This window comes from Tursiops truncatus, chromosome 16, assembly GCF_011762595.2.
Source record: "Tursiops truncatus isolate mTurTru1 chromosome 16, mTurTru1.mat.Y, whole genome shotgun sequence".
Taxonomy (NCBI): domain Eukaryota; kingdom Metazoa; phylum Chordata; class Mammalia; order Artiodactyla; family Delphinidae; genus Tursiops; species Tursiops truncatus.
In genome coordinates this window covers 48,053,710-48,067,698 of record NC_047049.1, presented here as the reverse complement: position 1 = coordinate 48,067,698, position 13,989 = coordinate 48,053,710, and the positions used below count along the sequence as shown (strand labels likewise).

The window sequence follows — 13,989 nt, the reverse complement described above, 5'->3', positions numbered from 1 at the left end:
GGATGGTGTGGGGAATGGGTGTGATCACCTGTAAACTCCTAGACCAGGCTGAGCAGAAGGGTGGCTCAGGCTGGTCCAAGGGAGCTATGGAGACTGGCCAGGCAGAGAGCTGGTACCACTGCCCACCCAGGGCATAGGACATTTCTCCATGAGCAGCCCCTGGGGTGGGGTGAGGAAATTAAAGAGCGAGAACATCCACAGGTGAAGTGGGAGGGCTGACCTCCTGGCCAGTAGTGGGAGTGGAGGGGACCCACACTGTCTGCTGGCAACAGTGGCAGGCGGGAGTGGTGTGGAGGAATGACGCATGTGGGCTCCGTAACCCTTCCCTGCTCTGCTCTCTGTCAGAGGGACCCACATCTCTCAAGCCCCCCTACCTCTGGTTTCCAGGTAGGTTTGGCCATTGCAAGGCACCTGAGAAGGACAGGAGATCAGGAGAGTGGTGGGTGTTCATACCTGCTTTCTGCTCACTGTGACACTTCTGCCAGCAGTCGCATCCCCACTCAGCCTCCCGCTCGCACCTGTGAGCGCCCTCTCTCTGTGACACCCTGCTGTGCAGCCCCAGCCCCTGGAATCCCACCCTCCTCCTGCCGTCCTCCCCCAAGAGGTAGGCGTGGCCTGGGGGTCCCCTCCACCTCTCTGATACTCAACTCACGCCAGGCCTGCAGGCCTGGGTGAGCTCCCAGGTCTCTACCAGCTTTGTGGGTTTTTTTTTTTCTTTTTTTTCAATCTTTCAATTTCATTAAAAAGTTTATGATCAAAACCCAACAAACAAAAGATGCCTCGTGATCTGATCTCCCCCGATTGTGCAACATCCTGGTGTATCCTCTTAGCTTCTGCATCTGTGACATGGGGGGACCAGCCTTGGTTCTCGATGGGATGGTCGTGAAGGTGTGATGGGTTATGTGGGCAGACACGAAGGGAGGGCGCCCTGTGGAAAGGCTGAGGGGGGGGGTCTTGGGGGCAGCAGAGGCTGTTCTTGATGAGCTCAGGGAAGAAAGAGAGCCTGGCCAGAGGGGAGGACAAAGTGCAAGGGCCGGAGACTGGCAATCTCTTCTGAAATATACACATACATACGCATTCACATGGACACACGCTCTCGTACTCACACACGCACACACGCACACTCACTCGCCCACACATTCACACATGCGTGCTGCCATCATCAGGGACCTGTGTCAGAGGGAGCTGAGGCACCGAGCGATCGGGCATGTACACCCCCAGCTCCACTACTTAAAGGTGGGGACAGACCCTGTGACTGTGAGTCGCCATAACTGTGACACTCTCTCCTTTGTGCTGCGCTGGGCACAGAGCAGCCACCAGCCCCAAGAACAGCTCCAGGCTGGGTCTACGCCGGACACAGGAGCAGGCAGCCGGTGGACCGTGAAGGGGTGCTGAGGATGGAGGAACGTCGGGAGGCTGGGCACAGCTAATATCCTGAGCTCCCCGTGCCCTTGACTTCTCTGTGGGCTTGAGAAGGGCCACCCCACATCAGGATGAACTCTCCTTCGGGGACCAGAGCCCCACTGGACCCGGCCCAGGAATCCAACGGCATAGCCACCCCAGCTTCCCGCAGCAGGTGGGACAGCTCCTGGAGCAGCACCTCCAGCCTGGACCACCCTCCGCCCGTCAGCCCCACGGTAAGCCTGGGGCGAGCGTGTGCACGCAGAGCCTCCCTCCCGCTCCCTGCTGCTCTTCCTAGGGGCACGCGGGGGCTTTGACAAGGTTCCACAGCTCTGCTGTGGGACCTTGGGCATGTTACTGAACTTCTCTGAGCCTGTCCTATGCAAAGAGATCAATAGAGGGGAGTGTGGCAAGTTTTCCTTCCTTGTGGAGAGCCTCCAAGGGACAAAAAGGCCAGCCCTGTGGGACAAAGGGCTGGAATGGCACGTCCATTTCTTTCTGAGCGTAGTAGGATGCCCCCCAGAGCCTTCCAGAGAGGAAGGCCTGCCCTGGGCCTCTGGGTTTGTCCCAGCCCAAAGCGAGGTATTTGGTGCCTGCTGTCGCTTCCATCATCCTAGCCAGGGCCCAGGGCCGTACCCCAGCAACCCCACCGTTAACTGGGGAGGGACGAGGGCACCCTCAAGACCATGGGATGCTGGCCTAGGTTCTGGACAGGATGGGAAGGCTCCAGTAGCTACAGGAGCCAGGGCAGGACAGAAATTAAACCACTCCCTTCCCTGGCAAGGAGCTGGGGTGGGAGGAGTCTTTAAAGCCTTTTGTACTGGCCTCATAGGAGCAGGACCTCCCTACAGTGACCTAGGAGGCCTGAATTTTCTTTTTAAAAGACTATTCTTTTTCTCACTCTCACACCAGGTGTCAAAGTCAGCCCTACCCAGTTATATAGTGGGAGAGTACAACCTCCTTCTCTGAGGCTGGGAAGGATGTGGGACTCCTGAGAAGAGGGGCTCCACCCCACTCTACCTCCCCAGAGTGAAAGGGGACTGGAATACCATTGCTGGCTGTCTCGGGCACTTGGGATGGGGCCCATACAGAGGAGAGGAACGCACCCAGGAGATGGCTCTGCCTTCTCCCCAAGGAAAGATAAAGTCACTCCAGCCATGTCCCTGCTTGCCAAACATGTGTCTGTCTGTCCTACCAGCCTCCAAAGGTGATCTGAGCACACTTCTAGAAGACTTTTGCATCTGGGCCATGGTATAGGAACTTGGGCTCAACTTTTGGAGACCGGTGTTTCCATTCCAGCTCAGCCGCTTGCTAGCTGTGTGGGCAAACGGCTTTGCCGCTCTGAGCCTGCCCGCCTGCAGCGTTTTTTACCTGCCCCATTGGGAACCCTAACTCTTCTTCTCAGGACTATTTGAAGGTGATGGAGTCATGGGATGCCCTTGTTTCTCTGTCTCTTCACAGGCAGCCAGGGCTCAGGCTGCTGCCTGGGTCCCCTTTCCCACGGTCGACGTTCCAGACTCCGCCCACTACGCCCTGGGCACGGTGATCCTGCTGGTGGGGCTCACAGGGATGCTGGGAAATCTGACGGTCATCTATACCTTCTGCAGGTGCCTGGTTGGCAGGATGGGGGCCTGGGCACTGAGGGCAGCCAGCCACGCAGAGACAGGGCAGAACACAGGGTGGAAATTCTGGTGCCAGCTCTGCCAGGGCACTGTTGAGTCTGGGTGGGGAGGCCAGGGCCAGTGGTCTCAGGCTCAGGCCTCCATCTTCAAACCCAGGAAAGGGGCCCAAATGTAATCCAGGGCAGCTTGAATGGCACATTCAATTGGGCCCAGGCACACCGTCTGTGTAGGGTGTGTGTCCCTATGACAAACACGTCTCTGCCTATTCTGCCCTCCTCTCGGCTCACCTCCAACACCTGTCCCAGTGGGCACCTTCCCTCTGCCTCAAAGAGCAGCCCTGGTACCAGGATCCTGAGTCCTCAAGCCCTTCAGCAACCAGCCCTGGCCACCACCCTTGGCTTCCTTCCCTACCTGCCCCACTCACCGCCTGAATGGCTGAGACGGGCACGTGGAGAAGTAAACTCCTGGCTCTACCATCTATTAGCTGAAACGACTTGAGCAGGTTACTTATCTTCTTTGAGTCCACTTTTCTTGTCTGCAAAATGAAGTTGTGATTTACTTCATGGAGTCAATGTGATGATTAAGTAGGTTTTTATATGTGCGGTGCCCAGCAAACGAGTGAATCCTGGCTGTGTCACTTACTGAGTCTTGTGACCGCAAGCCACTTCACAGGTGGGAGCTCAGGGTTCTTATCTGCAACATGAAATGGGGTGAGGGGGTAGATGTGAAGACGGATGATTATGGGAGATGAGGTTTGTGAAAGTACCTGGCCTGTGGGCGCCATCGTCAACTCCTCTCCCCTTTGCCAGCCCCGAAGGTGAGGACTGCAGGAACACTGGAGAAGGGGAACAGGAGAGACATGAGTTGCTGCCTTGAAGGGTTTCACTTCTTAGCCCACAATGCCAGGCCCCAGAGCTGTTCGGCTGGTACTTGCCGGGCAGCGGGATGGGCCTGTGGGCCGGCAGCTCGTGCCTGTGTGCAAGCATACACGTGTGTGCACGTGTGTTTGAGGGAAGCTCCCCAGCAGAAGCGCCTCCTGACAGTTTCTGACCCCTCACAGGAGCAGAGGGCTCAGGACTCCCGCCAACATGTTCATCATCAACCTCGCAGTCAGCGACTTCCTCATGTCCTTCACCCAGGCCCCCGTCTTCTTCGCCAGCAGCGTCTATAAGCAGTGGCTCTTTGGAGAGACAGGTAGACACTTGGGACTCCCTTTCGCTGGAGGGAGGAGGAGGGTTGGGACAGGGGATGTCCACGGTGGAGGGTGGCCCAGATGCGAAGGCGATGTGCTCTTCCTGGGCAAAGACTGGGTAGTCACCCTCAGTCTCATGAGTTAGCAAGAGGTTTCCGTGAGCCTCTGTCAGATGCATGTAGGCGGCGTGGAGAGGAACTAGGCCTGCTTTCCTTGAGAGGCGAGCGTATGAGCTGAGTACATGCAATCCACAGACCCTCCTTCCCCTGGGGTATCTGATGGGCTCCCTGCCAAGGACTGAGGTCAGGCAGCTGTGCCCACAGGCTGTGAATTCTATGCCTTCTGTGGGGCTGTCTTTGGCATCACCTCCATGATTACCCTGACGGCCATCGCCCTGGACCGCTACCTGGTGATCACACGCCCACTGGCCACCGTCGGGATGGTGTCCAAGAGGCGGGCGGCGCTTGTCCTGCTGGGCGTCTGGCTCTATGCCCTGGCTTGGAGTCTGCCGCCCTTCTTTGGCTGGAGTAAGTGGGCTCAGGGAATCAGGGGAAGGGAAGATAGGCTGGGAGGGGTACGTTCAAGGGGCAGGTAGGTGGACTTGGGTTGACCAGCTGGCAGGAGGGGCCGAGAGACTGCTTAAGTCTCAGAGCAAATGGACATTCAGGGGGCATGGCTAGCAGCAGGGGGAACTGAGGCTGTACCGTCAACAATCAGAGGATAACCTGGGCTCCCATCCCCAGATACAGAGGGGAAGACCACGTGGTTCCTGGCTGGCGGGAAGTGTCAGGTGCATCTGATGCTGAGTTTGCAATGAGTCAGACAGGCAGGAGTTGGGGTGTGAGGCCTCAGCAGGTAGGAGGGTCAGCAGCAAGGCACCCGCCCTTCTGAGGCAGGACCAGGAAGCTGGCTGAAGTCTTGGGGGAGTCTATGGTGAGGTCTCTCTTCCAAACTGGCAAGATTTGGCAGCAGTGGACTTTGCCAGCTGTCTCCTGCTAGAACCAGCTTGGAAAGCTGCCCTCCACGTGCCCCGGCTTCCTCACTCCACTGGGCAGGGCTGGGGCCGGGGCCAGTGTCTGAGAAGCTCAGACCCCACATCCAAAGCCCCTGCTGGATGAGGAGCCTAAGTCAGCGCTGCCCTGCAGGCTGAGCACCCGCCCCTGGTTCCCAGGTGCCTATGTGCCCGAGGGGCTGCTGACCTCTTGCTCCTGGGACTACGTGAGCTTCACGCCATCGGTCCGCGCCTACACCATGCTGCTCTTCTGCTTTGTGTTCTTCCTCCCCCTGCTCGTCATCATCTACTGCTACATCTTCATCTTCAAGGCCATCCGGGAGACGGGCCAGTAAGAGCTGGGCGTGAAGGAGGGGCTCCATGGGATGGGGGCTGTGCCCCTTGGCCAGGGCTGCCCGTGACTCACATCTGTACCCACACCCCAGGGCACTCCCAGCCCCAGATGGGCAAAGACCAGCTCACTACATGTGCTTATGGGATGGGGTGCCGAAAGGCCAGTACAACCTGGGTGCTTAAAAGAGTCTCAGGAGACACGGTCTTCTGAAGCGTGGGCCTTCAGCCTTGGTCAGCCGGCATGGGGGAAAGAGAAGACACGACAGGTAGAAGTGCAGGGAGGCAGCTTAGGCTGGATATATTGGGGAACTTTCTGGGAGTCAGGGCTGCCTGCACTGGAAGGGATGGCCGGGTCCAAGAAGGCTCCCTGATAGCAGCCATGACCCTGGCACTCACTGCAACCCGAGTGGGCTCAGACCCAGACTCTGCATGCTTCCTAGAGCTCTCCAGACTTTCGGGGCCAGCGAGGGTGGTGGTGAGTGCCCCTGGCAACGGCAGCGTCTGCAGAACGAGTGGAAAATGGCCAAGATCGAGCTGTTGGTCATCCTTCTCTTCGTGCTCTCCTGGGCCCCCTACTCCACTGTAGCCCTGATGGGCTTTGCTGGGTGAGGGGCCGGGGCAGGGGCTGGAAGGGTGGGAGAAGGGTAAGGGGACCCTGGGGCAGCCTCTCCCTCCCCAGCCCAAGCCCAAGCCAGCCGTCCTCACACCCTAGGTCCAGCCTCACAGGCTTATTCTCCCCCTGCTATGAGATGCCCCACGGGAGCCAGGCCTGTCTCATTCCTGGAGGCACTAGGAGACATGCTGGGGGAGTTCTGGGCCACACTGGGTTTGGTTTGAGGGCCTGCAACGGCTGCCAGGTCCTGCAAGATCCCTTGGGAATATGCAACTTTGCCTGAGGTTCTGGTTTCCTCTTCACCCAGACTGTGGGCACACAGCCAGGGTGCTACTCACCTCCCGCCCTCTAGTCCTTTGTGGCTAGAGACTGCGGACTTTGCTACCTGCAGCAGCGTGGAGCCAGGCCAGACTTCAGGAGCACTTTGAGACAGTGAGAACTATGAGTCCTTGCAGGTGCTTGGGTATGAGACCTTCTCCTTGTGCAGGAACAGCCTGGTCCCCTCTGGGGCCCTCCTGTGCCGTTACTCTCAAGGAGCCAGGGTCGCAGCAGGCATCAGGGTTCGGCGGGGCATGGGGAGAGCTGGGCAGAGGTCCAGAGTCTTTGGGGGTGGGGAGGGTTTACTGCCAGCAGCACAGGCTCCAAGGGACAGTGGGACCTGGCGAAACCCCTAGCCTGGCACATCTTCTCAGCACCCCTCCCTCCAGTGCTCCCTGGGTTCCCACTCCCCTCAGATCAGGATTCTCCCTGGCATTGCAGTCCCTCCCCCGGGGATGACTTGGTCATGCTGGTTGGGACCAGGCTGGGCTGTGCCCTGGCAGGGCTTTTTTGGCCTGGAGAAGGTTCCTGAGAGGGCTGGTGGGTTGTGGAGTCCCCAGGGAGGGCCAGCTGGCAGAGGAACCACAGCTTCTCTGTCCTAGGTACGCACATGTCCTGACGCCCTACATGAACTCGGTGCCAGCTGTCATCGCCAAGGCCTCTGCCATCTACAACCCCATCATTTATGCCATCACCCACCCCAAGTACAGGTGTGGCCCTCTGCCAGAACCCAGCCCCAGATACCCAGTCCCACCCTCATGGGCATAGAGGGCCTGGGCCTATAAATGGGGGCAGAGGCCAGCCATCTTTCCTGTCCCTTGTGTACATGCATTGGGTGGGGAACTAACAGCTGAGAGCAGCCAGTGACACTGGATGGGATCTGGAGCGGGTGTGATCCTCTCTGCTGTCCCAGCTTCCTAGGAGGCTCAGCTTGGAGGGACATCAGAGTTCCCTGGGCAGTGTCCAATACTAACTGGGATTTTCAGAGCTGAGGCCAAAAGGCAGCCAGGATGGCCGATCAGCAGTGCTGCTTGCTACAAAGAGAGGCCCCCAGACAGAGGCAGCCTGGAGAGATCACAGCAGGGAGAGCTCCACTGCACTCCGGGGGCCCCGGCAGAGGCCTGGGGCTTGTTCTGGCCCACAGTGCTCTCTGCTGACAGAATCCCAGCACAGCTGACCTCTTCCACGAGGGGGCCTTCAGTGCTTCCTTTTGCCTGGTGGTGTCAGTAACTCAGCACCCCGCTGAGGCCAGCTGTAGGCCTTAGCCCATCCAGCTCAGAGGCGGCTCAGGAGGGCTCTTGGTCCCCATTTGCAGAAATGTGGCTTAGGTCAGCCACTCGAGAACTGAAAGCAAGCATCTGGCTGAACCTGCCACCCTAAGGCTCTCCCTCCCTGCCCACGGACCCAGTGTCTGTCTGCCCATCCTCATAACCCCAATGTCTTTACGTCCCCAATTCCCCAGAGGCTCTTTGTCCACTCCCATTAGCCCAGTATCAGTCTATCCATCCACCCCCATCTCCTCAAGTCTGTCTGTCCAGCCCCCTAACCTGCTGTCCTTGCAGAATGGCCATCGCCCAGCACCTGCCCTGCCTCGGGGTGCTGCTGGGCGTGTCAGGCCAGCGCACTGGCCTGTACACCAGCTACCGCTTCACCCACCGCTCCACACTGAGCAGCCAGGCCTCAGACCTCAGCTGGATCACTGGACGGAGGCGCCAGGTGTCCCTGGGCTCTGAGAGTGAGGTGGTAAGGAGGCTGGGCTCTCACTGACTGGCACCTCGCCATCCTTTCCTCTGGGCGGGGCTGCCTCTGAGACTCAGGGACCCTCAGGAACCTGGGACGCTGGCAGGAAGAGCCCCTCACCCCCCCCACACGGCCTTCCCACACACCATCGTCCCTGCCAGACAGGGGCACTGGGGTCAGAGAGGCAACATGTTGGCCCAAGGTCACCCAGCAGCAGGGCCAGGACGAAACATGGGTCTTCCAACTCCAGGCCACCTCTTTTCCATGCCAGCGCTATCCCAGGGCCTTAGAGCCTCAGACTGAAAAGACTAGCATTTCTGACCCTAGATGGGCCTCTAGAGAGACAGGCAGGAGCTAGCTCAGGACCCTTCATCCTCAGCATTAAGCGCCCTCCTCCTGGAGCTCACGGGATACAGTGGAAGGAGCACTGGCTCTGGAGTCGGGGGACCTATGTTCAAGCCTGAGTTCAAGTCCTTACTGTGTGAGTTTGTGCAGGTCACTCACCCTCTCTGAGCCTCTTTGTCCTCCTCTGAAAGGGAAAATCATCATGTCCACATCTAAGACTAGATGGGGTGCCCATGGATGCTGCCCCCACCACTGTGGTCAGCCATGGGAGCTACCAGTCTTCGAGCCCCTACTTGGGGCCTGGAGCTCTGATGCCCCCTGATGTCACCAGGAGAGTTCCCTATAACCCGAGCCCCTGTCCCCAGCTCCTCCATCATTGTGCCTACAGGGCCCACTCTGGGCCTCACCAAGTGCTTCCACTTACCTCCTCCCACTGCCCCCATCCCTGAGGGTCTCAGTGGAGGGGCTGAGGGAGGAGCTGCCAGAGGACCCATCCCTGAACTAATGTAGTAAACATCAAGGAGTGAATCTTATCCATTAAGAGGCCCTAGATCCTCATGAAGACATACCCATCCTACATGCTTAAGAAAGCACACCAGCACACACACCCCCACACACACATCCCAGCACATGCACGCACAGTTTGCAAGGGTTTGGTGACCAGCAACCCTGTAAACAGTATTGTGGGCTTCACCCCAGTGAATAAGTGTAGAGAGGATGGAGAAAGGCCTGGTCAGGGAGGGGGCAGAAGCAGGGATGCAGAATGTCCCCCTCACCTCACAGGGACTCTCCCACTCCCCCAGGGCTGGACAGACACGGAGGTAACAGCTGCTTGGGGGACTGCCCAGCAAATGAGCGGATGGTCCCCCTGCAGTCAGGGCCTGGAGGATGTGGAAGCCAAGGCCCCTCCCAAGTCCCAGGGACAGAAAGCAGAGGCTTCCGGAAAGGTAACTGGGCCCGGCACCTGCCAATCTATAAAAGGGCGGGGATAAGGAGCAAGTAGCCCAGGGAGCGGCCAGGAAAGGGGAGCAGGCCCAATGCCCTCTGGGAATCACCCGCTCCCTGCACCTCCCAGCTTTCCCTTGCTCACCTGGGGGTCCTGGGTGTCTCCATGACTCCAAGGTGTTCTAAGCAGGCCTGAGTGTGACTGTGCCCGAGAGTGTCTGTGTGTGTTTGTGTGACCTTGACTGTGCATGTACACAGCAGGTGGTGGTGGCTCTACCGCACTACGATGAATGTACGTCATGTATGTAAATGTGTGTGACCATGTGCCTGGCACACACATTCTGTCCCTGTGGCACCGTGGGGCATGGGATTGAGTGTGCCCTAATGTGTCTGCTCTAAGCTGTGCATGTGACCAAGTGTGGGTGGCACGTACCTCTCTGTGTTTGGAAACTGGGTGTACCTGGGGGTGTGGGGCTGCAATCGGTGTATGTGCTCACTGCGAATGCCCTGAGATTAGGGTATCGCCCAGAATACTTGTGGCTATTAAAAGAAGGCCAGCTGTCAGCCCAAGTGCCTATGGAACGGAATGTTGATGGTGATTAGAGAAGGCTGTATTCTGGAACGCTGGAAACGCCGTGCGCACAGGTCCTGAGGCTGCCCTGCCCCTCTGCTGACAGCTCCCCACCCTGCCCCTCCACTCACACCCACACCACACCCCCAGCTCCTGCCTTCCTTCCCCCAGGCTGCTCCCCTGCCTGTCCCAGAGAGGGGGAGCCCTGGGCTGCTCCCTGCAGTTGTGGGGCCCCTGCCTCTTCCAGCGTTCCCACCCCAGGGAGCACCACTCCCCAGGTGCCCCAGCCCTGAGCCCGGGAACTGTTCATGACCACAGAGGCCAGGGCAGAGGCCGGCAGCGTCCCCCAGGCTGGCCGGGCAATGATGAAAGGCACTGTGCCTCTCCTGGAGAGAATACCGGGCTGGGGTGGGGCGCCGGGCAGAGAGGCACAGCACATCAGCCGTCACCTAACGCGTGTGATAAGCACTGCCAACGAGGTATCAGCACACAGGGTGCTGAGAGCAGAGGCAAGTCCCCAAGGGCTCCCAGGAAAGGTGGAGGTAAAGCAGGGATTGCCAGGCAGGATGGGGCCGAGGAGCGGGGATTGGGCGGTTCAGGCTGAGGAAACAGCCTGTACAAACATAGCAGGGTGTCCCGGGACAGAATGTCTCTCTGTGACCCCAGGGGCAGACAAGGGGCTCTGGGAGCTGGCGGTGGGGATGGAGGAGGGAAGGGGGCAGGAGGTGGTAGGAGCCATGGGGAGGCCCACTAGGTGCTGTCATGAGGGGTCTCCAGTCACGAGTCTGGGGGACAGGGAGCCCTTGGAGGGCTTCGCGGGGCACTGAGGGGCTTGGTCAACTTAGCAGATTAGCCGGGCCTCCCCGCAGTGGCTGCGGAAGGACAGGTTGAGTGGAATGGGCCGGCAGAGAGAAGATGGGAGGAAGTCGATAGGACAGGCAAGGAATGAGGCATTTAAGACCGCAGGGAGAGAGGAGACGCCGGAGCATGTGGAAGAGGACTACAGGGAAGGGGGGAATCGGATGGTGGGGGTGAGGAGAGCTCAGTCCCGACCCTAGGAGTCCGAGAGCCTGGGGACATCCCAGAGGGATGGCCTGAAGGTGGCCTCGGACATCGCCTGGAGAAGGCCCAGCCCCCAGCCAGGACGAAACCTGGCCACACAACGCCCCTCTGTTACGCGGTGCCCCTAAACACAGAGGGTCCCTGGGAGACTACTCCCAGTGGGATACTCCTTGAGCTAAACAAATGTCTGCTGTTTGCTTTCAGACCAAAGGGCTGCTCCCCAGCCTGGACCCCAGGATGTAGGGTGCCCATCAGTTTGTCTTTCTGGGACATGCCCATGTCTCCTGGGACATGTCCAACCCCTTCACCTCCCCCTCACACACACACAGACCCAGGATTACCCTGTGGGCCTGCGGGCTTTGGAAGTGGCCCTGTCACCCAAGCTGTGCTGGATTCGCGGCCCTGTAACTGCAAAACTCCTGCTCTGCAAAGTGGTCTGCACCCACTTCTCAGCTCAAGAGCCTGTGCCCCAGGCTCAGCCTGAAGAGTGGGCACCTAGGCCCTCTCGCGGCCCGGAACACAGACCTTCCCTCGCTGGAACCCGTTACTCACCTCTGGCTTTCCCCCCAGAGTGCTATTTCCACCGTGGACCACCCTCTTCTGCACATGTGCATTCTCGGTCACGCTCTCCTGTGTGTACATATTTGCACGCGCACCAAGTGCACAAGTGCACTCACTGCACCTGTGCATTGTTTCAAATCAGTGTCTAATTCACCCCAGGGTGTGTGGCTCTGGCAGGATGTAGAAAAATAAAAAGCGGAGAAGGTCTCCGACAAGCACAGTCTCGACCTATTGGTGCCACCGTGGGAGAGAGACCCAAGGCCTGGCCTCTGATGCCGACAGCAGCCTCTCTTCCTCCTCTCCCTCTGTCCCCCACCTCGTGACTTTCACTCCTAAAACCCCATCTCAAACTGCAGGGAGCAGAGTGGAGGAGGGGCAAAGACCAGCCTTGCCCCCATCCCTACTCCCCGATGAGCTGCTGTTACTGGGAAGCAGCTCACGCCCGGCTTGTGAGTACCAGCTGCTCTCTGGCTGGCTTTGGATCTCCCAGGGGAGGCAGATGGAGGGAGGCTGGCCTTCCCCTTTAAGAGCATCCTTCTTGCTACCCCTCCCTTTCGCCGGAGGCAGCATCAGGCATCAGGCGGGGGCTTGAGTCCAGAGAAAGAGCCTGCAGCTCCAGGTACGGCCTAGCCCAGGGTTCCCCATCCCTGTGCAGGATCAGCTCCTTCCTTTCCCCACACTGGTCATGCACTGCTGCTGGATCCTCACCGGCCTGGCAGGGCAAACACCCTCCTCCCCTGGGGAGGAGATAAAGCTGGAGTCAGGGATGGATGGGGTGGGGCCTGGGGGAGGGGCAGGGGATGGGATGGGGGAGGTCAGGGTGCTGGCCATGAGCTGCTGGCCTCCTGGGCCAGACCTAGGCAGGCAGGACAGCTGGGCTGCATGACACAGGGCAGAGGAGGTGGTGAAGTGGGGGAAAGAACACGGGTCCCTCCCTGGCTTTTCCACTCGATATTTCTGTGACCTTGGGCAAGTTACCAAACGCCCCTGTGAAGTGGGGATTCCTTCTTGTCATGCATGTTGTATGTGCTAGGCCCAGAGTTTGAGGTGGGGTGTTGGCAGCTGGGAAATTTCTCACACCCAGGCCAGTACTGAGTCCTCAGGGCCCAGCTCAGGCCAGAGCCCTCCAGGAGGGCAGAGAACAGAGGGCCCAGTTGCCTTCCCTGAGCCTCAGTTTCCTGAGCAGTGTGGGCCTTGATCTACCCCCAGACCACACAGAGCCTGAGGTCTCCTCTGAGAAAGGGCTTCTGGAGGTATCTTGGCTCAAAGACCACAGTGGCAGGAGTCCCGAGGGGCCTAGGCCCCCATCCAGAACATACTGTCTCTGGGTTATGGACTGACCACAACACACACATTTTCCCCTCCCGGCCCCTTCTGGCCCCTTGTCCCAGCAGCTGAGCAAATGGCCTCTCCTCCTCTCCTCCCTGCCCCCCGCCATTCCGGTGCAAAGGGCACGGGGGCCTGGCATGCAACGCTGGCAGCTGGAGCTTTCCATGCTGCTGTCAAGTTTTCAGAGCACAAATGAGACAGGAGAGCCAGGAATAACTGCTGGGCCCCAGAGGGTCTGGAGGGTGGGGGCCTGCCCCAGACCTGCTTTCAGACCCTGCACTGAGGGTGCAAGCAGGGGGCCCCCACTGCCAGCTTTGGGTATCAGGAGGTGCCTGCCACCACCGGCAGCCCGTTATCTGGCACGAGTCCCCATAGGAATGAGCTCAGACTCCAGTATGGCTTGGGTCTACTACCTGTGTGACCTTGGGGAAGTTACTTAACCTCTCTGAGCGGGACAGGTGGCAGCCTCTCAGGATCTGAGGAGATGATGGTGTGGAGGGTCCAGAGCTGAGCTTGGCCATGCCCAGAGCTGCTGCTATTATGATGATTGTTTTTATGGTTGGACAACTCTGGGCCCTGATGTTGTCCCTTATCTTGGGCCACCATGAGGATAAGAGGCAACTTCAGGGTCCTCACCAGAGAACACAGGGCAGCAAAGACCCAAGTCACAAAGCCCCTGGCCAAGGGAGCTCAGCCACGGTCTTCTGGGCAAGGGGGTGGGTACAGCCAGGCAGAGAGGGCAGCTGGGCAGTCTGGGCTCTCCAGAGGGTGGAGGGAGCAAGGAGAGGAGAGCAGGGGGGCAGAGCATTATCACTACCCTGGCCAGGCCCCTCTTCTGCCCCCTGGGGGGTGCTGGGTGCCGGACACCCCTCCCCAGGGGCTATATTAGCCTTGTGAGTCACAGTGGACCCGCTGGGAGGCCGAGGGCGGGCGGGCACAGTGTAG

General features: G+C 59.2%; 1 protein-coding gene across 2 annotated transcripts; it reads left to right on the top strand.

The window, feature by feature from the left end:
* The first annotated feature begins 1,493 nt into the window (after positions 1-1,493).
* OPN4 (opsin 4) lies at positions 1,494-11,397 on the top strand. Of its 2 annotated transcripts, XM_033842187.1 has the most exons (11): positions 1,494-1,637; positions 2,863-3,008; positions 3,572-3,607; positions 4,084-4,217; positions 4,539-4,742; positions 5,387-5,558; positions 6,001-6,165; positions 7,094-7,201; positions 8,054-8,234; positions 9,380-9,523; positions 11,359-11,397. In XM_033842187.1, exons 1-11 carry the CDS (start codon positions 1,494-1,496, stop codon positions 11,395-11,397), a joined length of 1,473 nt encoding a protein of 490 aa, XP_033698078.1. The 2 variants fall into 2 exon arrangements, with proteins under 2 accessions (XP_033698078.1, XP_033698079.1); XM_033842188.2 differs by lacking the exon at positions 3,572-3,607.
* The last annotated feature ends 2,592 nt before the right edge of the window (positions 11,398-13,989 follow it).